The 25,586-nt window shown below is 46.7% G+C and overlaps 1 protein-coding gene across 2 annotated transcripts in view; it reads right to left on the minus strand.

Moving 5' to 3' along the window:
• Window positions 1-25,586, minus strand: part of LOC139278673 (intelectin-1a-like) — a 142,871-nt gene that overhangs the window by 21,640 nt on the left and 95,645 nt on the right. For both annotated transcript variants that reach the window (XM_070897720.1, XM_070897721.1), the window contains one exon: window positions 8,518-8,676. In XM_070897720.1, coding sequence (XP_070753821.1) covers window positions 8,518-8,676 — 159 coding nt within the window. The remainder of the gene's footprint in view (window positions 1-8,517; window positions 8,677-25,586) is intronic.

Below are 25,586 nucleotides of genomic sequence, written 5' to 3' on the forward strand. Positions count from 1 at the left end.
GGTGTGGGCTACATCAGAGAGTTACCATGAAGGGAGTGGCATAATCATAGTGTTACAGTGAGTGGTGTGGGGTACAACATAGTGTTACAGTTTGGATGGAGATAAGGAATAATAAGGGGGAAAAGTCGCTTGTGGGTGTAGTCTTTAGGCCCCCTAACAGTAGCTACACTGTTGGAAGAAGTATAAATCAAGAAATAATGGAGGCTTGTAAAACAGGAGCGACAATAATCGTGGGCGATTTAACCTTCATATCGATTGGACAAAGCAAATTGGCCAGGGTAGCCTTGAAGAGTTCATAGTGTATCCGGTATAGTTTACTTGAACAGTACATAAACGAACCAACCAGGGAGCAGGCTATCTTAGATCTGGTACTGCGTCATGAAACAGGATTAATAAACAATCTCCTAGTAATGGTATCTTGGCCTTTATTGCAAAGGGGATGGAGTATAAAAGCCTGGAATACTGCTTGCAGTTTTGATTTCCATATTTACGAAAGGATATACTTTGCTTTGGAGGCAGTTCAGAGAAGATTCACTCGGTTGATTCCGGGGATGAAAGGGTTGACTTATGAGGAAAGGTTGAGTAGGTTTGGCCTCTACTCATTGGAATTCAGAAGAATGAGAGGTGATCTTATCGAAACGTATAAGATTATGAGGAAGCTTAACAAGGTGGATGCAGAGAGGATGTTTCCACTGATGGGGGAGACTAGAACTAGAGGGCATGATCTTAGAATTAGGGGCCGCCCATTTAAAATAGCAATGAGCAGGAATTTCTTCTGTCAGAGGGTTGCAAATCTGTGGAATTCGCTGCCTCAGAGAGCTGTGGAAGCTGGGTCATTGAATAAATTGAAGACAGAAATAGACAGTTTCTTAAACAATAAGGGGATAAGGGGTTATGGGGAGTGGGCTGGGAACTGGAACTGAGTCCATGATCAGATCAGCCATAATCTTATTGAATGGCGGAGCAGGCTCAAGGGGCCGTATGGCCTACTCCTGTTCCTATTTTTTATGTTTTTATGTTCTTATTGATCCTCTAGGAATGACTGACCATAGCATGGTTGAATTTCAAATTCAGTTCAGTTGGAAGGTGAGAAAATTGGATCTCAAACCAGCGTCGTAAGCTTAAATAAAGGGGACTACAAAGATCTGAAGGCAGAGTTGGCCAAAGTGGACTGGGAAAATAAATTCAAGTGTGGGATGGTTGATGAGCAGTGGCAGACATTTAAGGAGATATTTCATAACTCTCAACAAAAATATATTCCAATAAGAGGGAAGACTGTAAGAGAAGGAATAACCATCCGTGGCTAGCTAAGGAAAGAAGGGTTGATATCAAATTGAAAACAAGGGCATACAAAGTGCCCAAGACTATTGGGAGGCCAGAGGATTGGGAAACTTTTAAACGCCAGCAGAGAATGACTATAAACATAATAAAAAAAGGGTAGATAGATTATTAAAGCAAACTAGCATGAAATATAAAAAGAGTAAGAGTTTCTACAGGTATATAAAAAGGAAAAAACTGGCTAAAGTAAATGTTGGTCCCCTTGAGGATGAGACTGGAGAATTAATAATGGAGAACAAGGAAATGGCAGAGACTTTAAACAAATATTTTGTGTTGATCTTAATGGTAGAGAACACTAAAAACATCCCAATAGTGGATAATCAAGGGGCTATAGAGAGGGAGGAACTTAATACAATCACTATCACTAAAGTAGTAGTACTCGGTAAAATAATGGGATTAAATGCCTTACATCCTCGGGCCTAAAAAGTGGCTGCAGAGATAGTGGATGCATTGGTTGTTATCTATCAAAATTCCCTGGATTCTGGAGAGGTCCCAGTGGATTGGAAAACCGTAAATATAACAACCCTATTTTAAAAAGGAGGCAGACAAACAGCAGGAAATTATAGACCCGTTAGCCTAACATCTGTTGTTGGAAAAGTGCTGCAGTCCTTTATTGAGGTATCAGTAGCAGGACATTTGGAAAAGTATGATTCAATCAAGCAGAGTCAACATGGTTTTATGAAGAGGAAATCATGTTTGACAAATTTGCTGGAGCTCTTTGAGGATGTAACGAGCAGGGTTGATAAGGGGAAACCAGTGGATGTGATGTATTTGGATTTCCAGATAAGGTGCCATATAAGAGGTTACTGCACAAGATAAAAACTCACAGGGTTGAGGTAATATATTAGCATGGATAGAGGACTGGCTAATTAACAGAAAACAGAGAGTCGGGATGAATGGATCATTTTCCGTTTGGAAAACAGCAACTAGTAAGGTGTCGCAGGGATCAGTGCTGGGGGCTCAACTATTTACAATCTGTAATAATGACTTGGATGAAGGGACTGAGTGCAATGCAGCCAAGTTTGCATATTATACAAAGATAGGTGGGAGAGCAAATTGTGAGGAGGACACAAGAAATCTGCAAAGGGATAAAGACAGGCTAAGTGAGTGGGCAAACATTTGGCAAATGGAGTATAATGTGGGAAATGTGAGGTTGTCCACTTTGACAGAAAAAGTAGAAAAGCAAATTATAATTTAAATGGAGAAAAATGGCAAAGTGCTGCAGTACAGAGGGCCTGGGGGTCCTTGTGCATGAAACACAAAAGTTAATATTCAGGTACAGCAAGTAATCAGGAAGGCAAATGGATAGAGTATAAAAGCAGAGAAAACCTGCTACAATTGTACATGGTATTGGTGAGGCCACACTTAAAGTACTGCATACAGTTTTGGTCTCCGTATTTAAGGAAGGATATATTTGCATTGGAGGCTATTCAGAGAAGGTTCACTAGGACGATTCCGGAGATTAGGGGGTTGACTTATGAAGATAGGTTGAGTAGGTTGGGCCTATACTCATTGGAGTTCAGAAGAATGAGGGATGATCTTATCGAAACATATAAGATAATGAGGAGGCTCGACAAGGTGGATGCAGAGAGGATATTTCCACTCACAGGGGAAACTAAAACTAGGGGGCATATAGTCTCAAAGTAAGGGGCCACCCATTTAAAACTGAGATGAGGAGGAATTTCTTATCTTAGCGGGTTGTAAATCTGTGGAATTCTCTGCCCCAGAGAGCTGTGGAGGCTGGGTCATTAAATATATTTAAGGCGGAGATAGATAGACTTTGAGCGCTAAGGGAGTAAAGGGTTATGGGGAGCGGGCAGGGAAGAGGATCTGAGTCCATGATCAGATCAACCATGATTGTATTAAATGGCGGAGCAGGCTTGATGAGTCAAATGGCCTACTCCTGCTCCTATTTCTTATGTTACAGTGAGGGGTGCAGGGTACATCATAACGTTACAGTAAGGGTTGTCGGAAAAATGAGAGAGTTACAGTGAGGGGTGTGGGGTATAGAATCATAGACATTTACAGCACGGAAGGAGGACATTTTGGCCCATCGTGTCCATGTCGACCAAGAAAGAGCTACCCAGCCTAATCCCACTTTCCAGCTCTTGGTCCGTAGCCCTACAAGTTACAGCACTTCAAGTGCACATCCAAGTATTTATTAAATGTGGTGAGAGTTTCTGCCTCTACCATCCTTTCAGGACACTCCCCACCTATTCAGTGAAGAAATTTCCCCTTAAATCCCCTCTAAACCTTCTACCAATAACTTTAAATCTATGCCCCCTGGTTGTTGATCCCTCTGCTGAAGGAAATAGGTCCTTTCTATCCACTCTATCTCTGCCTCTCATAATTTTGTACACCTTAATAAGGTCTCCCCTCAGCCTCCACTGTTCCAAAGAAAACAACATGTCTATCCAATCTTTCCTCATAGCTAAAATTCTCCAGTCCAGGCAACAACCTTGTAAATTTCCTCTGTCTCCTCTCTAGTGCAATCACATCTTTCCTGTAATGTGGTGACCAGAACTGCACACAGTACTCTAGCTATTCGCTGCTGACAGCAGTGTTCAGTGCCATTCGCAACTCCTCAGATAATGAAGTAGTCCGTGCCTGTATGCAAAAGGACCTGGATGACATTTAGGCTTGGGCAGAAAAGGGACAAGTAACATTAGTGCCACACAAGTGCCAGGCAATGACTATCTCAAACAAGCGAGAGTCTAACCACTGCCCCTTGACATTCAACGGCATTACCGAATCCCCCACCATCAACATCCTGGGGATCACCATTGACCAGAAACTTAACTGGACCAGCCACATAAACACTGTGGCAACAAGTGCAGGTCAGAGGCTGGGTATTCTGCGGCGAGTGTCTCACCTCCTGACTCCCCAAAGCCTTTCCACCATCTACAAGGCACAAGTCAGGAGTGTGATGGAATACTCTCCACTTGCCTGGATGAGTGCAGCTCCAACAACACTCAAGAAGCTCGACCCCATCCAAGACAAAGCAGCCCGCTTGATTGGCACCCCATCCACCACCTTAAACATTCACTCCCTCCACCACCAGCGCACCGTGTACCATTTACAAGATGCACTGCAGCAACTCGCCAAGGCTTCTTCAGCAGCACCTCGCAAACCCATGACCTCTACCACCTAGAAGGACAAGGGCAGCAGACACATGGGAATACCATCCTAACTTGGAAGTATATCGCCGTTGGGTCAAAATCCTGGAACTCCCTCCGTAACAGCACTTTGGGAGCACCTTCACCACACGGACTGCAGCGGCTCACCACCACCTTCTCAAGGACAATTAGGGATGGTCAATAAATGCCGGTCTTGCCAGTGACGCCCACATCCCAGAAATGAACAAAAAGCTGTGGCCTAACTAGTGGTTTATACAGTTCAAGTATAACGTTCTTGCTCTTGTATTCTGTGCCTCGGCTAATAAAGGCCAGTATCCCGTTTGCCTTCTGAACCACCTTACTAACCTGGCCTGCTACCTGCAGGGATTTGTGGACATGCACTCCAAGGTCCCTTTGTTCCACTACACTTCTCAGTGTCCTACCATTTAATGTGTATTCCCTTGCCTTCCCCTAATGCATTATCTCACACCTCTCCGGATTGAACTCCATTTGCCACTGTTCTGCCCACCTGATGAGTGCAGTGATATCTTCATGCAGTCCGCAGCTTTCTTCTTCATTATCAAGCACACAGCCGAATTTAGTGTCATCTGTAAACTTCTTAATCATACTCCATACATTCAAGTCCAAGTCATTGATATATACCACAAAAAGCAAGGGACCTAGTACTGAGACCTGCAGAACCCCACTGCAAATAGCCTTCCAGTCACAAAAACACCCATCGACCATTACCCCTTGCTTTCTGCCTCAGAGCCAATTTTTGATCCAATTTGTCACTTTGCTCTGGGTCCCATGGGCTTTTACTTTCGTGACCAGTCTGCGATGTGGGACCTTATCAAAAGCCTTGCTAAGATGCATATACACTATATCAAACGTACTACCCTCATTGAATTTTTTGAGGATGTAACAAGGAGGGTCAATCAAGTTAGTCAGACACAATATTCCCATAACAAATCCTTGCTGACTATCCTTGATTAATCAGTGTCTTTCTAAATGAAGATTTATCCTGTCCCTCAGAATTTTCTCCAATAATTTTCCCACCACTGAGGTTAGGCTGACTGGTCTGTATTTACTCGGTCTATCCCTTTCTCCCTGTTTAAACAAAGGTACAATGTTAGCAGTCCTCCAGCAGTACACCTGTAGCTAGAGAGGATTGGAAAATGATGGAGAGCCTCTGCTATTTCCTCTTTTCCTTCTCTTATCAGCCTGGGATACATTTCATCCAGGCCTGGGGATTTATCCACTTTCAGAGCTGCTAAGCCCTTTAATGCTTCCTCTCTCACTATGTTTATCTCGTCGAATATTTCACACATCTCCTCCCTGACTGCAGTGTCTGCATTGCTCCTCTATTTTGTGAAAACAGACGCAAAGTATTCTTTAAGAACCATACCCATGTCTTCCGCCTCCACACACAGATTACCTTCATGGTCTCTAATAGGCCCTACTCTTTCTCTAGTTATCCTCTTGCTCTTAATGTATTTATAAAACATCTTTGGGGTTTCCTTTCATGCTCTCTCTTCGCTTTCCTGATTTCCTTTTCAATTGCACCCCTGCACTTTCTATACCCCTCCAGAGTTTCTGCAGTATTGAGCCCTCAGCATCTATCATCAGCTTCTCTTTTATTCTTTATCCTATCCTGTATGCCCCTCGACATCCAGGAGGCTCTACATTTGTTAGTGCCACCCTTTTTCTTTAAGGGAACATACTTGCTCTGAAACCTCCCCCCAACCACTGCTCTGACACTGATTTACCTTCAAGTACATGTTTCCAGTCCACTTTGGCTAAATCCCATTTCAACTTAGTAATATTGGCTTTTTTCCAATTGAGAACTTTTATTCCTGGTCTAGCTTTGTCATTTTTCATAATTACTCTAAATCTAACTGAATTATGGTCACTAGAACCAAAATGCTCTCCCACTGATACCCCTTCCACCTGCCCAGCTTCATTCGCCAAAACTACGACCAGAACCATTCCCTCCCTTATTGAGCTTGTTACATACTGGCGAAAAAAGTTCTCCTGAATGCATTTTAGAAATTCCGCATCCTTCACACTAATTTTATCCCAGTTAATATTCGGGTAATTGAAATCCCCTACTATTACTGCCCTATACATTTTGCACTTCTCAGAAATTAGCCTATATATTTGCTCTTCTATCTCCCTCTGACTGTTTGGGGGTGTATAATACACACCCAGCAGTGTGATCGCCCTTTTTTTGTTCTTCAATTCAATCCATATGGCCTCATTTGATGAACCTTCTAACATATAATCCTTCCTCACAGCTGTAATTGTTTCTTTAATCAATACTGCAATGCCCTCCTTTTTGCCACCTCTCTATCATGTATAAAAACCCTGGAACCAGGAATGTTGAGCTGCCATTCCTGCCCTTCTTTCAACCATGTCTCTGTAATAGCTAGAATATCATACTCCCAAGAGTCTATCTGTTCTCTCAGCACATTTGCCTTATTCCCTATACTCCTCACATTGAAGTATATATCACTTAGCACTGCCAAACTCCCTTTGTTGTCTATTTTCTAGCCTTTGTTTCCTCTGTCTTCCAAATTCATTTTCTACTTTCCAATTTTAGCTTTGCTTCTCTCCCTTCTGAATCCATTCGCAGGTTCCTAACCCCCTGCCAAGCTAATTTAAACCCTCCCCAACAGCACTAGCAAACCCTCCCGCATGAATACTGATCCCGGCTCTATTGAGGTGCAATCCATCCAGCTTGTACAGGTCCCACCTCCCCCAGAAGTGGTCCCAATGCCTTAGGAATTTAAAGCCCTCTCGTCTGCACCATTCCCTCCAGCCACGCATTCATCTTCTCCACTCTCCTATTTCTGTACTCACTAGCGCGTGGCACGGGGAGCAATCCGGAGATTACTACCCATGAGGTCCTGCTTTTTAATCTCTCTCATAGCTCCCTAAAATCTGCCTGCAGGATGTTATCCCTCTTTCTATCTATGTCATTGATACCGATATGGACCACGACCTCTGGCTGTTCACCCTCTCCCTCCAGAATGCCTTGCAGCCGTTCAGTGACATCCTTGACCCTGGCACCAGGGAGGCAACATACCATCCGGGAGTCATGTCTGTAGCCAGAGAAATGCCTGTCTGATCCCCTAACTATTATCCCCAACCACTATTGCTCTCCCACTCTTCTTCACACAACCCCCCCACCCGCCCATGCAGCTGAGCCATCGATGGTGCCGTGGACTTGGTTCTGGCTGCAATCCCCAGAGGAACCATCGCCCCACCAGTACTCAGAACAGAATACTGGTTGGAGAGCGAGAGGAACTCAGGAGCCTCCTGAACTACTTGCCTAGTCCTCCTCTTCTGTCTGATATATCAGAGCATAACAGTGTGTTACAGTGAGGGGTGTGGGGTATATCATCAGAGTGATACAGTGAGGGGTGCGGGGTATATCAGAGTGTTGCAGTGAGGGATGTGTTGTATATCGGAGTGTTACACTGAGGATTGTGATGTAGATTAAAGTGTTAAGTTTAGGATGCATCAGAGTGTTACCATGAGGGATGTGGTGTATATCGGATTGTTATAGTGATGGCTGTGGTGTACATTTGAGTGTTACCATGAGGGATGTGGGGTATTTCAGAGAGTTACAGTGATTGGTGTGGGGTATATGAGAGTGTTACAGTGAGGTGTGTGGGGTACATCAGGGTTAGTGAAGGGTGTGGGTATATCAGTGTTACAGTGAGGGGTGTGGGGTATATTCAGAGAGTGATACAGTGAGGGATGTGGGTATATTCAGAGTGTGGAGTATATTCAGAGTGTTGCAGTGGGGGGGGGGGGGTACATCAGAGTGTTATAATGAGGGGCCTGGGTTACATAAGAGTATTACAGTGAGGGGTGTGGGGTATATCAGTGTTACAGTGAGGGGTATGGGGTATATCAGTGTTACAGTGAGGGGTATGGGGTATATTCAGAGAGTGAGACAGTGAGAGGTGTGAGGTTTTTTTGAGCATGATTGAGTCTTGAGGTTTGGAATGAATGGCTTAAGAAGCTCATGTTACAATATTTGTGGATGACTTACTTTGTACAGTTCATAGAGGTTCCCACCGTGGGTAACAAAGAATTGCGTCTCCGTGTGGTATCTGAGGATAGCTCCAATTCTCCACAGATTTGGATGCAACCCATTTGGAACATGCCAGACAGACAGGTCCTCAGCTTGAAGGTCATAGTACCCGGGGTTCTGAAAAAACAGATTGAGGAGGCGCAATCTTACAATTCCATAATAACATAGTGCAGAAACAGCGTGGATAAGATAAAAAGGGCTAGAAATTGCTGCCCTCAGCACCCTCCATTGCCCTATTAAATGGCACTAAATCACCGCTCTTTCACCAACTGGTGCCACGACCCGCAACGCCAGCCATTTTCGTGCTTACAAAGCTAGGTGGGAATGGAAGTTGTGAGGAGGATGCAAAGAGGCTTCCAGGGGATGTCGACAGGCTGAGTGAGTGGGCAAGGACATGGCAAATGGAATATAATGTGGAGAAATGTGAAGTTATCCACTTTGGTAGGTAAAATAGAAAATCTGAATATTTTTTAAATGGTGAGAGATTGGGAAATGTTGGTGTTCAGAGTGACCTGGGTGTCCTTGTACACGAATCACTGAAAGTTAACATGCAGGTCCAGCAAGTAATTAAGAAAGCAAATGGTATGTTGGCCTTTATTACAAGAGGATTGAAGTGGAAGAGTAAAGGGGGCCGAAATTGTCCCTTGCCAAAAACATGGTGCACCCACCGTGTTTCGACTTTTTTTTAACCTGCGCAGTAGATGTGGTGGCCTTTTGCGCGAAATTCCGCTCTTTGGCTTTTTTTTTTCCAAGCGGACCGGAAGTCGGTCATAATGGGGGCGGAAGTGCGGCGATGTGCGGATGTTGGATAAGTAGAGGGACGGATGTGGGGGGCGGGCGGAGTGTCAACCATGGGCACTCATCGCGCTGGCGCATCACCACAGTTCTCCCGTTCACTTAAAGGGGAGGGCCGCTGCGAGCTCTGCAATTGTTTAGGTTCTGTCCACTGGGCCACTAGGGAAGGTTTGGGCCGGGCCAGCAGCTTGGCACCCAAGAGGGGGCGGCCTGTTAGGGGCATAATTCTCGGCCCGACCTGGCAGTCAGCCGACCAAAAAATATATAATGGCTGCCACGGCAGTAAGTCCTCCCCTTTAATTGTGCGGCACCGTCATTTTACAAGCACTGCAAGCGGCGCGAGCAACATTTTCAGCGCGGAATTTCACGATCGGGGGGAACATTGGTGGTGCGTGCTCTGATGATGCACTTAGGATGGATTGGCAGCATCGGAGCTGTCATGTATCTCACACTACTGTACATAACTGTATCTTACCATGCTATACATGACTGTAACTAGAGATGACCTGTAACCACAAGCTTACCTTACCACCAGGGGTGCACTTGCAGGAGACACTGGATACCTGTCCCAGACAGGTATATAAGGACAGGTCTCAGGCAAGTGTGGCATTCGAGAGCTGTGTAATAAAGGTGCAGGTCCTGAGTGACCTTGACTTCAATATGTGCCTCATGTGAATCTGTACTGCAGGGACAGGACTTTACATTGGCGATGAGTTACGAGATTACAGAATCCACAGAATGGCGACCAACGGCTCAGATGAAAAATACAATGCTGGAGATAATTGGGAGGACTTTATAGAAAGGCTCCAGCAAAGCTTCATAACCAAAGACTGGTTAGGCGACGATAAGGCAAACAAGAGAAGAGCTCATCTCTTGACCAGCTGTGGCTCGAAAACATATGCCTTAATGAAGGACCTGCTGGCACCCAAGAAACCAGCAAGCAAGTCGTTTGAAGAGTTGAGCACACTGGTAAGAGACCACCTGAAGCCAGCGAGCAGCCTACACATGGCCAGACACAGGTTCTACAACTACAGACGCTGTGTGGGCCAGAGCATACCCGACTTCGTGGCGGAACTTCGGAGGTTGGCTAGCTTATGTGAGTTCTCCGATGAACAAAGGAGAGAAGTACCGAGAGACTTTTTTATTGAAGGAATAGGCCACGCAGGCATATTCCGAAAGCTCATAGAGACCAAGAACTTGACCCTAGAGGCAGCAGCACTGGTTGCACAGACATTCTTGGCAGGAGAAGAAGAAACGAGGTTGATCTACATTGCGGGTATGATAACTAACGAAACATCGGAACAAGGGGTTCACAGCGTGAAACAAACCGCTACCCCCACACACAGACAAAGGCAGGAGAGCAGGCCCTCAACAGCAGGCAATGGCGCCAGAATCCATCAAGGGTCACATGAACGGCTGTTCACACCTCAGCAACCCACAATGCGAGCAATCAACTACAAACTGAGAGAAGCTCAAGAGAGATCAGCCAGACGCAGCTCATCCTTTGGAAACAATGGAAATGTGCTGGAGATGTGGGGGAAGGCACTCATCAAGGGGGTGTCGATTTCATCTGGCCTGCATGTGCAGAAAAACGGCAGCTCGGCTGGTATACGAATCAGCTGGTTCGGAAAGCGGACTAGAAGATGGTGGGGACAGTACCCGGGACACCGAGATACAGCGGGTCAACACGATCAATGGCCACTGCTCCTACAACAAGAAGCCTCCAATAATGATGAGGGTCCTACTCAATGGGATACCCGTCAAGATGGAGCTGGATACAGGAGCGAGTCAATCTCTCATGAGCACTCAACAATTTGAACAGCTGTGGCTGCAGAAAAGAGACAGACCAAAGCTCACAAGGGTCGACACCAAACTAAGGACCTATACCAAAGAAATCGTCCCAGTCCTTGGCAATGCCATGCTCTCAGTCACACACAAAGGGACAGTGAACCGACTTCCCCTGTGGATTGTCCCCGGAGAACTCCTAGCTCATGAAGCCTGATAGATCCGTACGAATCTGTGGGAACTATAAATCTACCATAAACAGAGTCTCCCGACAGGACCGATACACGCTGCCCAGAGTGGAGGACTTATTTGCTACATTGGCTGGAGGAAAACTTTTCTCAAAACTAGATCTCACATCCTCATATATGACGCAAGAACTGACCGATGAGTCTAAGCTACTCACCACCATTAACACAGATCGAGGTCTTTTCATGTACAATCGATGCCCATTCGGCATCAGGTCAGCAGCTGCTATATTCCAGCGCAACATGGAGAGTCTGCTCAAGTCCATTCCGGGGACGGTTGTATTTCAAGACAACATACTTATCATGGGCAGGGACACCGACTCCCATCTCTGCAATTAGGAGGAAGTACTAAAGCGGTTGGATCGGGTAGGCTTAAGAGTTAAGAAATCCAAGTGCCTGTTTCTCGCGCCCGAGGTTGAATTTTTGGGCAGAAGGATTGCCGCTGATGGAATCCGCCCAACAGAGTCCAAAACCGAAGCAATTCGTCTGGCACTCAGGCCCTGGAATGTCTCAGAACTGCACGCCTTTCTCGGGCTACTCAATTACTTTGGTAACTTTATGCAGAACTTAAGCACGCTGCTGGAGCCTCTCCACGTGCTACTCAGAAAGGGGTGCGATTGGTTTTGGGGGGACGCCCAGGAACACGCCTTCAATAAGGCACGCAACCTTCTGTGTTCCAACAGTGTTTTGGCTTTCTTTGATCCAGTAAAAAGCTAGTTCTTACATGTGATGCTCAGCATACGGTGTCGGGTGCATTTTACAACATGTCAATAGTGCGGGTAAATTACAACCCATAGCTTATGCCTCCAGGTTACGGCACGGGTACGGCATGGTGGAGAAGGAGGTGCTCGCGTGCATATACGGTGTCAAAAAGATGCACCAATACCGTTTCGGAGCCAAATTCGCATTAGAAACCGACCACAAGCCCCTCACGTCCCTACTATCCAAGAGCAAGGCAATAAACGCTAATGTCTCGGCGCGCATTCAACGGTGGGCACTCATGATGGCTTCTTACGATTACACCATAAGGCATAGACCAGGCACAGACAACTGTGCCGACGCACTTAGCAGGCTACCCCTGGCGACCATGGAAGGGTCTGATGAACAGGACTGTGAGATCGACATGGCAATCAATGCCTTTGAGTCCACAGGTTCGCCCATGACGGCTCGCCAAATCAGTGCCTGGACGACCAGCGACCCCACGTTATCACTAATAAAAAGATGTGTCTTAACTGGTGACTGGGCAGAGGCTCGCAATGCCTGCCCCAAGGAGATCAAACTTTTCCATAGGCGCATGCATGAGCTGTCACTACAATCAGACTGCCTGATGTGGGGCAACCGAGTAGTTATGCCTCTGCGAGGCAGAGAGGCATTCGTCCGGGAGCTCCACCATGAGCACCCGGGGATCGTTCTCATGAAGGCCATAGCCAGATCCCACGTCTGGTGGCCTTGCATTGACGCAGACTTGGAGCTCTGCGTCCGACGGAGCACCATTTGTGCCCAACTCAGTAATGCCCCCAGGGAGGCCCCCCGAGCCCCTGGTCGCGGGTGCACGTAGACTATGCGGGCCCAATCATGGACAAAATGCTCCTCGTAGTTGTAGATGCATTTTCAAAGTGGATCGAATGCACCAGTTTAAACTCGAGCACCACCTCCACCACTGTGGAGAGCCTTGGAACCATGTTCGCAACGCAGGGCATTCCTGACATATTGGTCAGTGATAATGGTCCGTGCTTCACCAGCGCAGAATTCCAAGATTTTATGAGTGACCACGGCATAAATCACGTTCGGACGGCACCGTTCAAGCCGGCCTCCAACGGCCAGGCGGAGCGAGCAGTGCAGATCATTAAACAAGGCATGCTCAAAATCCAAGGTCCCACGTTGCAGGGCCGCCTGTCGCGACTGCTGCTGCCATATAGATCTTGTCCGCATTCATTGACTGGAGTTCCCCCCGCGCAACTATTGATGAAACGGACCTTAAAGACAAGGCTCTCATTAATCCTCCCAGACATGCATGAAATCGTTGAGGCAAAGCATCGTAAGTTAACTGAGTACCATGACCGAACTTCGAGGGGGAGGTGGAATGAGATAGGGGACAGAGTGTTTGTGCTAAATTGTGGCAGGAGTCCCAAATGGCTTGCAGGGACAGTAACAGGCAAGGAAGGAAACAGGCTACTGGTAGTACAACTGCACAATGGCCAAACCTGCCGATGGCATGTAGACCAAGTCAAAAGTAGATTTACCAACAACACTGTTGAACCAGAAGCAGACTACAATGTGGAACTCACATCACACCTGGTGTACAGGCAGAGAGAACAACCTGAGAAAAGGGCAATCCTAACAGACAGCCCAGGCAAGACACCAACAATCATACTGAACGAAACAGACAGCCCAGGCAAGATACCAACAATCATACTGAACGAAACAGACAGCCCAGGCAAGATACCAGCAATCACACCGAAAGAAAAACAGGCACCAAGGCAAACAACTGAACCACAACTAAGACGCTCCACGCGAGAGCGTAGACCACCTGAGAGACTGAACCTATAAAGACAGTAAGACCTTTGGGAAGGGTGATGTCATGTATCTCACACTACTGTACATAACTGTATCTTACCATGCTATACATGACTGTAACTAGAGATGACCTGTAACCACAAACTTACCTTACCACCAGGGGTGCACTTGCAGGAGACACTGGATACCTGTCCCAGACAGGTATATAAGGACAGGTCTCAGGCAAGTGTGGCATTTGAGAGCTGTGTAATAAAGGTGCCGGTCCTGAGTGACCTTGACTTCAGTATGTGCCTCGTGTGAATCTGTATGCAGGGACAGGACTTTACAGGAGCGGTAGTGGGGAGGGCGCGGGTCACTGCTGGAAAACCGCAGGAAGGCAATTTTGAAAATGGCGGCCATTCGACAAAAAATCGCCGGCTATTCCACTCTACAGCATTGGTGACAGGTCTTAAGGGAAAGGGAAATTTCAGTCCCAAGATGTCTTACTGCAATTATACAGAGCCCTGGTAAGACCACACATGCAGTATTGTGTACAGTTTTGGTCTCCTTACATAAGGAAGGATATACTTGCCATTGAAGGAGTGCAACAAAGTTCACCAGACTAATTCCTGAAACGGGGGGATTGTCATTTGAGGAGAGATTGAGTAGGGCTATATTCTCTACAGTTTAGAAGAATGAGAGATGATTTCTGTTATGTATGCAACACCTTTAACCAGCATTCTACCGCCAGCAGAGGGCGCATCTGCTGGAGTCCCAAGGGATCCCAGCATCCCTTGGGAGCACTGCATATAAGCAGGCCTCTCATGCTGTGCCCGCACTCTGGAGTCAGAATAAAGAGACAAAGGTCACACTTGCTCAAGTCTACAGTCCTCAGTCAGGTTGCTTTATTTGAGACATAACACTCTCATTGAAACATACAAAATTCTTACAGTCTTGAAAGGGTTGATGCAGGGAGGATGTTTCTCCTGGTTGAGGAGTCTAGAACCAGGGTCACAGTCTCAGAATAAGGGGTCCGCCATTTAGTACTAAGATGAGGAGAAGTTTCTTCACTCAGAGGATTGTGAATCTTTCGAATTCTTTACCCCAGAGGGCTGTGGATGCTCAGTCATTGAATACATTCAAGACAGAGATGGATAGATGTTTGAATATTAACGTAATTAAGGGATATGGGGATTGTGCTGGCATGGAGTTTCGGTAGAAAATCAGCCATGACCTTATTGAATGGCGGAGCAGGCTCGAGGGACCAAATAGCCGACTCCTGCTCCTAATTCTTATGTTTTTATATACCTTTATGCTGTCGGTAACTGGCAGCCCCAGGCTGGAAGAAATGGCGGCGTGGTGCAACCCCGACTTAACGTCACCAGTGCGAACTTCGACCCTAGTGCTGAATTCAGCACTGGGTCCCAAGCACACCAGTTTAACCCAGCATCCAAGCAGGCTGACTGTGGCGATGTCAGCACCTCTTAAAAGGGACACACACATCTTTCAGGTAAGTTTGGATTCAAGGTTTTAAACTGGGTTTCTTGATTTTATTGAAGTGATAGCTTGCTGCAATAGATGTTACACGTTTGTTTAAATATGTAGGCTGTGCTGGATGTTTGCAAGTGGTCGCATGATAAATGAAGGCCTTTGAAAAGAGAGAAAATTCCGCAAATACTCAGCAGGTGAGCCAATATCGGTGGAGAGAAAAACAGAGTTCAGGTCTCAGGTCGAGATGCTGCTGGACCAATTGAGTATTTCCAGCATTTTATTCAGTTATTTCAGGTAGACACATCGGCTTGCTGAAGGAAGTAGAAGACACAGAATAGGATGAAGCAGAAGAGGGTGAAGCAGTCGGAAGGACGATTCCCAGATAGCCCCTTTGTGACCGGGATATCCACAATGGAAACACCCGCCTGCCATCCCAGTGACCACAACCCCAATTCCACTTTCACCAAGTGTCCCACACCTTACCCTTCCCTCCCTACCTGACCATCACAGCGTCCTCTTAGCCACAATGCTCAAATAAAAGCCTCCACAAAGCAAACTTTCCAATCCACCTTTACACATCTATAAATCCAATGTGACCTCAAGAAATGTGCTAATTACCCGTATGCATTCTTCTGGTGACTGCCTTGTGTGAGCCTTTGCCTATCCGACTGATGTCATCTTCATCTTCATCTTCGTCGTCATCTTCTTCAACCTATGTCGATACCAGTATCTCTTATTCTTTCAGCCCACCATTGACCAAGGGCTCAGCCATGCCCCTGCCAAGAATGGCTAGCACCATCTCCTCCTTTTTTCTCTCTAACCTAGGATAGTGTTTTAAACTGTGAGCGGGAAGCTATAATGTACCTTATTAAATTTATAACTTATCTAGTTAAACCACTTAATATAACTATGAATAGTCATTGAATAAAAACTTAACCAATTAAATAAAATAAGGATAGACCAAGACATGACAGAGCAGGTTGTGTGTCTGGACTGCAGAATGTGGAAGTTTGAGAACAGCGAGACTTTCCCAAGCCAACACGTCTGCAACAGATGTCTCCGTCTCAAATCTCTCCGGCTCAGAGTCATTAATCTGGAGTGCGAGTCCGACACATAATGGAGGGGAGGAGTATTTGGAGAGTTTGCTCCAGACTTCAGTCACACCTCTTGGAGCGGTGCAGGATCAGAATGTGTTTGGTGTGAACAATAGTGTGCAGAGTAAGGGGAACCCAGGTAAGAAAGGAAATGAGGATCAACAGATACTGATCCTATCCAACAGGTACAATGTACGTGCTCCCTGTGAGGATAACGATAAAACTGTGGGAAGGACTGCCAGAATGTGGACCATGGCACTTTGGAGCAGGACACTGTTCTACAGGGGAGGAGATGAGGAAGTGTAATCTGGTAGTTGTAGGGAATTCTATAATTAGGAGGACAGATAGCATCCTTTGTAAGCAGGATCGAGAGTCCTACATGGTGTGTTGCCTACCTGGTGCCAGGGTGGGGGACATCTCGAACCGGCTTGAAAGGATATTGGAGGGGGAGGGGAGGATCCAGTTGTTGTGGTCCATCGGGAAGAGTTGGCAAGAGATCCTGTTTGAGGACTACTAGGAACTAGAAGCTAAATTAAAGAACAGGACCTCAAGGGTTATAATCTCAGGATTATTACCTGAGTCACATGCAAATTGGTGTAGGGATGAACTGATTAGGGCAGTGAACATGTGGCTGAAGGAGTGGTGAGGGAAGGAGGGGTTCCATTTCATGGGGCACTGGCACCAGCACTTGGACAGGAAGTAACTGTACCATTGGGACGGGCTCCACCTGAACTTGCCTAGGACCAGGGTCCTAGCGGAAAGGATAAATAGGGCGGTCACAAGGACTTTAAACTAATAAATGGGGGGCGGGGGGGGGGGGAGGGAGAGGAGGGCTCAGGGGGAAATTGTACTGCAAATAGTAATTCAAAAACAAATGAAATGGAAGAGAGTAGAGTATCAGTCAGAAATTATGCTTTAGGCACTACAGATAAAGGGGAAAACTAAAAGATTAAACAAGGAGAGAGAAATATGAAACATGTGAGTAAAACATCAGAGCTGAAGGACAGGCTAAAGTGTGTGGCACAAATAAGCCTTCTTTATACAAACGCTCAGAGTATAAGGAATAAATTGAATGAATTGCAGGCACGGTAGCCATTACTGAGACATGGTTGCAGATAGTCCGGACTGGAAACTAAATATATCAGATTATAAGGTGTACAGGACAGGTAGGGAAAATAGCAGAGGGAGAGGAGTAGCCTGAGTGAATACGGATGAAATCACTTCAATGATAAGAGAGGATATAATGAGAGGTAAACAGGCACTAGAGACTTTTTGGGTACAATTAAAAAATAGGAAAAGATTTAAGACTGTAGTGGGAGTCGTGTATAGGGACCTTCGGTCCCGGAGTCCCTTTAGCTGGCAGCCCAATCTGCAGAGGCGAAAGCAGTGGCGGAGCCACTGTCAGGCGCATGGTGCGGGTAATGGCGGTGGGCACGTGGTGCGGGTAATAGCGACGGCCACTCTAACTTCTCCCACGACCCTTCGAGAAGCTAAAATGGAGCAGGGCCCAAGCGCCCCTCATCCCCACCCCTCATCACACCTCAGATCTCCCAACACCTCTCCTGAAGGTGCTGCTCAGCGCTGTGCTTACAGCTCACATCCCACTGTTGGCAATTAGGCCTATACAGTAGAGCCTGGTCTCCAGTGGTCTTGGACCCCCCCTTGCCACTGGACCAAGACCTTGCACTGCTAAGCCCGTGTGGTAGCCGCTGTGCAAAGGCCACCTCACATTAAAAGAACTCACGCACAGGCATCTTCCGCCCTTCGAAAGAAGTTTGGGACCTGGAATGTCAGGAGCCTCATGGATAACCCCAATGCGACAGACCGGAACGTCGCACTGCTGTTGTTGCCCGAGAACTCAGATGCTTCAACGTTGACATCATCGCCCTAAGTGAGACCCGGCGGGCAGGGGAAGGCCAGCTCAAAGAACAAGATGGAGGTTACACCTTCTTCCGAAAATGTAAACCAGAAGAAGAATGCCGCCTCCATGGAGTTGGCTTCGCCATCAAGAATGAGCTGGTCGGCCGTCTCACAGACTCCCCCTGTGGGATAAGCGAATGTCTCATGACTCTCTGGCTCACCCTAGCCCGGAATGAGTGTGCCAAAGTTATCAGTGCGTACGCCGTAACATTCGACGGAACAAATGAGACCAAAGAGGAATTCTATTCTAGCCTCGAACAATCCCTATCCTGAATCCCCCCGGGCGGCAAATTGATCCTTCTTGGTGACTTCAACGTCAGAGTCGGTAAGGACACAGACCTCTGGGGAGGCGTGATCGGCAGAGGGGGGGGGGGGGGGGGGGCGGCAGGTAGGGAAAACCAACTCCAGCGGTACCCTGCTGCTGACAAAATGCCTAGAACAAGACTTTGTCATCACCAACAAGTACAAGGCATCGTGGCAACACCCTTGCGACAAGCACTGGTACCTGCTCGACTACGTCATCGTTCAAGCCAGGCATTGCAAGGACATGCGCATCACCCACGCCATGACAGGAGCCGACACCTGCTAGATGGACCACCGCCTAATCCGTTCTGTCATTATCAATATAGCCCCGTAACAACGACGGCAACAGAATCAATGCCACAGGAAAATCAACGCTGGGGCACTCAAAGACCCAGCTAAGAGAGCCCTATACAGCCAGCGCCTCACTTCCAACCTGGTGACTCTCGATGACCCCGAGACGCAAAGTGCCCACAGCGCCTTGTCTGCCCTAAAGGCCTCCATAACCAGCGGCTGCAAAGAGACGCTCAGTCACTCAACTAGGAAACACACGACTGGTTTGATGAGAATGACCAGGAGATCCAGGAGCTAATAAACCGCAAAGTCATTTCTGAACCTATAGCAGCAAAGCAGCTTTACAGACGGCTGAAGGCCGAGGTCCACCAGAAAACCCGCAAACTAAAGAAGAGATGATGGGTGGAGAAAGCACAGGAGATCCAGCAGCTGGCTGACAACCATGACGTGCGAGGATTCTTCAGCGCAGTCCAGTCCACCTGTGGCCCAAGCACTCAAGGCCCCACGCCACTGCTGGCCAAGAATGGAGATGCTCTCATTAAGGACACTGAGGCAGTCAGGACCTGCTGGTAGGAGCATTTTGAAGATCTCCTTAACCGAGGCTCTGCCTTTGACATGAGTGTTCTCGACTCCATCCCGCAGCATGCTCCCCGCCACCATCTCAGCAAAAACCCCAGCCCTGCACAAGGTAGAAAAGGCCATCCGTCAGCTCAAAAACAAAAAGGCTTTGGAAGCGGATGGAATCCCTGCTAAGGCACTATTGGCACGAATGCATGACCTCATCTCGCTCATCTGGAAGGAGGAGTGCATGCCAGGAGATCTCAGACATGACCATCTTCAAGAAAGGTGACAAATCCAACTGCGGAAACTACAGAGGAATCTCCCTGCTCTCGGCCACTGGGAATGTCATTGCACGAATCCTCCTCAACTGTCTTCTCCCTGTGGCTGAGGAGCTCCTTCCCAGAGTCACAATGCGGATTCCTTCCACTAAGGGGTACAACGGACATGACCTTCACTGCGCGACAACTATAAGAGAAATGCAGGGAACAGCACCAACCCTTCTACATGGCCTTCTTTGACCTCACAATGGTCTTTGACACTGTCAACCATGAGGTACTATGGATCGTCCTCCTCCGTTTCGGCTGCCCTTAAAATTTTGCCACCACCCTCCGCCTGCGCCACATGACATGTAAGCCGTGATCCTGACCAATGATCCACCACGGACCCAATCCATGTTCAGACCAGGGTGAAGCAGGGCTGTGTCATCGCCCCAACGCTCTTTTCGATCTTCCTTGCTGCAATGCTTCATCTCACTTTTAACAAGCTCCCCTCTGGAGTGGAACTAAATTATAGAACCAATGGGAATCTGTTCAACCTTCGCCGCCTCCAGGCTAGATCCAAAGTTGTCCCATCATCGGTCATCAAACTACAGTACGCGGATGATGCTTGCGCACACCAAGCCATCGTCAACACCTTCACTGAGGTATTGAAAGCATGTGCCTTACACTAAACATCCGTAAGACAAAGGTCCTCTTCCAACCTGACCCCTGACCCCCGGTCATCAAAATCCATGGCGTGGCCTTGGACAACGTCGACCATTTTCCATACCTCGGGAGCCTACCATCAGCAAGGGCAGACATCAATGACGATGTCGAACTCCACCTCCAGTGTGCCAGTGCAGCCTTCGGTCGCCTGAGGAAGAGAGTGTTTGAAGACCAGGACCTCAAATCTGTCACCAAGCTTATGGTCTACAGGGTAGTAGTGATACCTGCCCTCTTATATGGCTCAGAGACATGGACCACATAAAGCAGATAACTCAAAACACTGGAGAAGTACCACCAACGCTGCCTCCGCAAGATCCTACGAATCCACTGGGAGGACAGACACACCAACGTCAGTGTTTTCGCTCAGGCTAACATCCCAAGCATCAAAGCACTGACCATGCTTGACCATCTCTGCTGGACAGATCACATTGTCCGCATGCCCGACACGAGACTCCCGAAGCAAGTGCTCTACTTGGAACTCCTACATGGCAACTGAGCCCCAAGTGGGCAGAGGAAGCGTATCAAGGACATCCTCAAAGCCTCCTTGATAAAGTGCAACATCCCCACCAGTACCTGGGAATCCCTGGCTCAAGAGCACCCAAAATGGAGGAAGAGCATCCGGGAGGGTGCTGAGCACCTCGAGTCTCATCACCGAGAGCATGCAGAAATCAAGCGCAGAAAGTGGAAGAAGCGTGCGGCAAACCATATACAGCACCCACCCTTTCCTTCAACCCCTGCCTGCCCCACCTGTGAGAGACTGTAATTCCCACATTGGACTGTGCAACCACCTGAGAACTCACTTTTAGAGTGGAAGCAAGTCTTCCTCGATTTCGAAGGACTGCCTATGATGATGGTGAAGTACCTGGTAGCAGCTGTGAAGTGCTAGTTTGTATAAATGCAGAGATTAGACAAAAATGTAGCAAAGGTAGAGTGTTTTTCATGGGGGATTTAAATTTTCATACAGATTCGGATACGCAGACTTGCACTGTCAGAAAGGAAATGAATTTCCTGAGTGTGTCCGGGAGAGTTTTCGACAACACTGGCATGGAAATTCCGACATCCTGGGCCCGTACAAAGTTTCTACGGACCCGGGAAGGCATCAGAAAAGCCGTTTTTCAATGTGCATGCACTGAAAAACGGCTTTTCCGATCTGTCAAGCTGGAGCTCAACAGATGATCCATAGATCGGGAGCGAGGACATTTGTACGGGCAAGATTGCGGGATTTATGCATATCTTGCCCGGCCAATGTCCTCAAAACTCTTGCGCCTGATAAAAGCAGGCGCATAGCCTACTGTTACAGGCGTAAGAGTTTAAAAACATGATCAAAAACATGATTAAAATAAAATTAAAAAAACATATTTATGTTAAAACCCTGCCCACTCAGGTAATGTTATTTTAAACCCTAACTTTTTTTTTTAAATCGGCAAATTTTTTTCTTTAAAAAACATTTATAACAACTTTAATTTCTATTAGTATATTATGTGAGGTGTTTTTGAAATGTTTTATATAGTGTTTGCGCATTTTGGGGTTTTTCTCATTCATAGTAATAGGAGATTCGTAACTTACAAATCTCCTATTACTATGAATGAGAAAATACTTACCTGTGATTGGGTGGCCAGGACCACGTGAGTCCTGCGGACGTCCCAACCTGAACGCGCTGTGACACGCAGTCACAAGAAGCCACCGGACCGGGATCTCGAGTGGGCCGAGCAGCTTAAGGTAAGTGCACATTTAATTTCTATTCTATAGTGCCAGAGGAATTTCTGGGCCAGTATGTCCGAGAGGCAATAAGGTGCGTGAACATTTATCCAACAGCGATCTTAACATGATCGAGTTCAATGTAGCATTTGAAAGGGAGAAATGTGAAACAGCTACTGAGATTGTAGATTTGGGTAAGGTTGGCTTCAATGTGATGAGAAAGAGACTGTCCATAGTAAACTGGGCAAATCTGTTAATGGGTAAATCGACAGAAGTTCAGTAGGAGGTGTCCAAAACATAATTTAATGGGATACAGAACCAGTTTATACCCACAAGGGGCAAGTGCTCGACTTGCCAAAAAAACAGTAATGGATGCCTAAAGAGGAAAGGGGTAGCATAAAACTAACAGAAAACGCAGACAAAAATGCATAAACTAGCACAGATCCAGGAGAATGGGAAAGATACACAGAGCATCAAAGGGTCACAAAACAGATAAGAGCTACAAAAAGGGAGCATGAAAAGAAACTTGCAAGGGATATCAAAATCAACACAAATAATTTTTACAGTTACATTAGGAAAAAGAGGATAGTCAGGAGCAATGTTGGACCCTAAAATGTTGGAAATGTTGAATAATAACTTTGTCAGTATTTACAGTAGAGGATGAGAATAGCATGCCGGGCATCCCAAAGAAACTAATATTGAATCGGGGGACAGGGACTCATTATAAGTAATGTAAGAAAATTAACAGTAATAATGAAAATAATGGCACTAAAGAGTGACAAATCACTAGGGCCAGATAGTTTCCTTCCCAGGGATTTAAAGGAAGGTGAGCACATTGCAGATGCCCGAACTCTAATCTTCCAAAGTTCTCTCGATTCAGGAAACGTCCCTTAGATTGGAAAATTGCACGTCACTCTACTTTTTAAGAATGGCGAGAGGGGGAAACCAGGGAATTATAGACTAGTTAGCCTATCATCATTTGTCAGGAAATTAAGGATAGAGTGACTGAACACCTAGAAAATTTTCAGTTGATTAGAGAGAGCCAGCATGGATTTCTGAAAGGTCGGTCATGCTTGACGAACCTGATTGCATTTTTTAAGAAGGTGACTAAAGTATTGGACAGAGGAATGTCTATGGATGTTATTTATATGGACTTCCAGAAGGCATTTGATAAAGTTCCACATAAGAGACTGTTATCTAAGGTAGGAGCCCACAAAATTGAAGGTTATTGACCTGGCTAGGAAATTGGCTGAGCAGCAGGAGAGAGAAAGGATAATGGGTAGGTGCTCAAATTTGCAGAATGTGACTAGTGCTGTCCCACAGGGATCTGTGTTCGGGCCTTAACTATTCACAATATTTATTAATGACTTAGATGATGGCATAGAAAGTCATATATCCAAATTTGCCAATAACAGAATGATAGGCAACATTGTAGGCAGTGTAGATAGAAGCAAAAAAATGACAAAAGGATATCGACAGATTAAGTGAATGGGCAAAACTGTGGCAAATGGATTTCAATGTCGGCAAATGCGAGGTCGTCCACTTTGGAACTAAAAAGGATAGAACCAGGATACTTTCTAAATGCTAAAAAGCTAAAAAAATAGTGGAGGTCCAAACAAACTTGAGGGTTCATGTACATAGATTATTAAAATGTCATGAACAGGTACAGAAAATAATCAAATAAACTAATGGAATGCTAGCCTTTATATCAAAGGAATAGAATATAAGGGGGCAGAAATTATGGTACAGTTATACAAAACACTGGTTAGATCACACCTGGAGTCCTGTGAGCAGTTCTGGGCACCACATCTTAGGAAGGATATATTGGACTTGGAGGGAGTGCAGCATAGGTTTACCAGAATGATACCCAGACTTCAAGGGTTAAGTTACAAGGAGAGATCACATACATTAGTGTTGCATTCCCTAGAATTTAGACAGTTATGGGGTGATCTGATCGAAGTTTTCAGGATATTAAGGGGAACAGATAGTTCGTCGTCGGAGGCAGAGCGGGGAGATCAAGGAGGCCTACAAGATGCCTAACGCCAGTGAGCAGAGTCAGGAGTTCGTCATTGGAGACAGAGCGGGGAGATCAAGGAGGCCTACAAGAGGCCCAACGTTGGTGAGCAGAGTCGGGAGTTCATTGCCGAGGTGCAGCGGGGAGATCAAGGACGCCAACAAGAGGCCCAACATCGGTGAGCAGAGTCATGAGTTCGTCATTGGAGGCGGAGCGGGGAGATCAAGGAGGCCTACAAGAGGCCCAACGTTGGTGAGCAGAGTCGGGAGTTCATCGCCAAGGTGGAGCGGGGAGATCCCCGAGGCCTACAAGAGGCGAGCTGCTGCAGCTGCAGCGGGGAGGCAAAAAAGTAGAAAGAAATCAAAAGGTGACGTCACAGACAAGGGGGTAAGTGATTGGCAAGTAGTTTTTCTTTTTCTTTTCTTTATCAGTAAGTAACCTTTTAGCATTGTTGTTGCCAAATTAAGTTTATCTAAGAGTTAAATCATGGCAGGAGTGCTCGGACACGTGTTATGCTCTTCCTGTGCTATATGGGAAATCAGTGATGGTTCCGGTGTCCCTGACGACTACTCGTGTGGGAAGTGGATCGGCCTGCAGCTCCCGACAGACCGCATTGCAGCACTGGAGCTGTGGGTGGATTTACTCTGGAGCATCCACGATGCTTAGAATGACGTGAATAGCAGGTTCAGTGAGTTGGTCTTACTGCAGGTAAAGGGTACACAGCCAGATAGGGAATGGGTGACCAACAGGAAGAGCAGTGCAAGGAAGGTAGTGCAGGGGTCCCCTGCGGTCATCCCCCTGTAAAACAGATACACCGCTCTGGGTACTGTTGGGGGGGATGACTCATCAGGGGAGGGCAGCAGCAGCCGCCAAGATCATAGCACTGTTGGTGGCTCTGCTGTACAGGAGGAGAGGAAAAAGAGTGGCAGAGCTATAGTGATAGGGGATTCAATTGTAAGGGGAATAGATAGACGTTTCTGCAGCCGCAACCGAGACTCCAAGATGGTATGTTGCCTCACTGGTGCAAGGGTCAAGAATGTCTCGGAGCGGGTGCAGGGCATTCTGAAAAGGGAGGGTGAACAGCCAGTAAAAAAACAGGATGAGGTCCTACAAGACGAATTTAGGGAGCTTGGAGCTAAATTAAAAAGTAAGACCTCAAAAGTAGTAATCTCAGGATTGCTACCAGTGCCAAGTGCTAGTCAGAGTAGGAATCGTAGGATAGTTCAGATGAATACGTGGCTTGAGGAGTGGTGCAGAAGGGAGGGAGTCAAATTCTTGGGACATTGTACAAACCGGACGGGCTGCACCTGGGCAGGACTGGAACCAATGTCCTAGGGGGAGTGTTTGCTTG

The sequence above is a fragment of the Pristiophorus japonicus genome, chromosome 13 (assembly GCF_044704955.1).
Source record: "Pristiophorus japonicus isolate sPriJap1 chromosome 13, sPriJap1.hap1, whole genome shotgun sequence".
Taxonomy (NCBI): Eukaryota; Metazoa; Chordata; class Chondrichthyes; family Pristiophoridae; genus Pristiophorus; species Pristiophorus japonicus.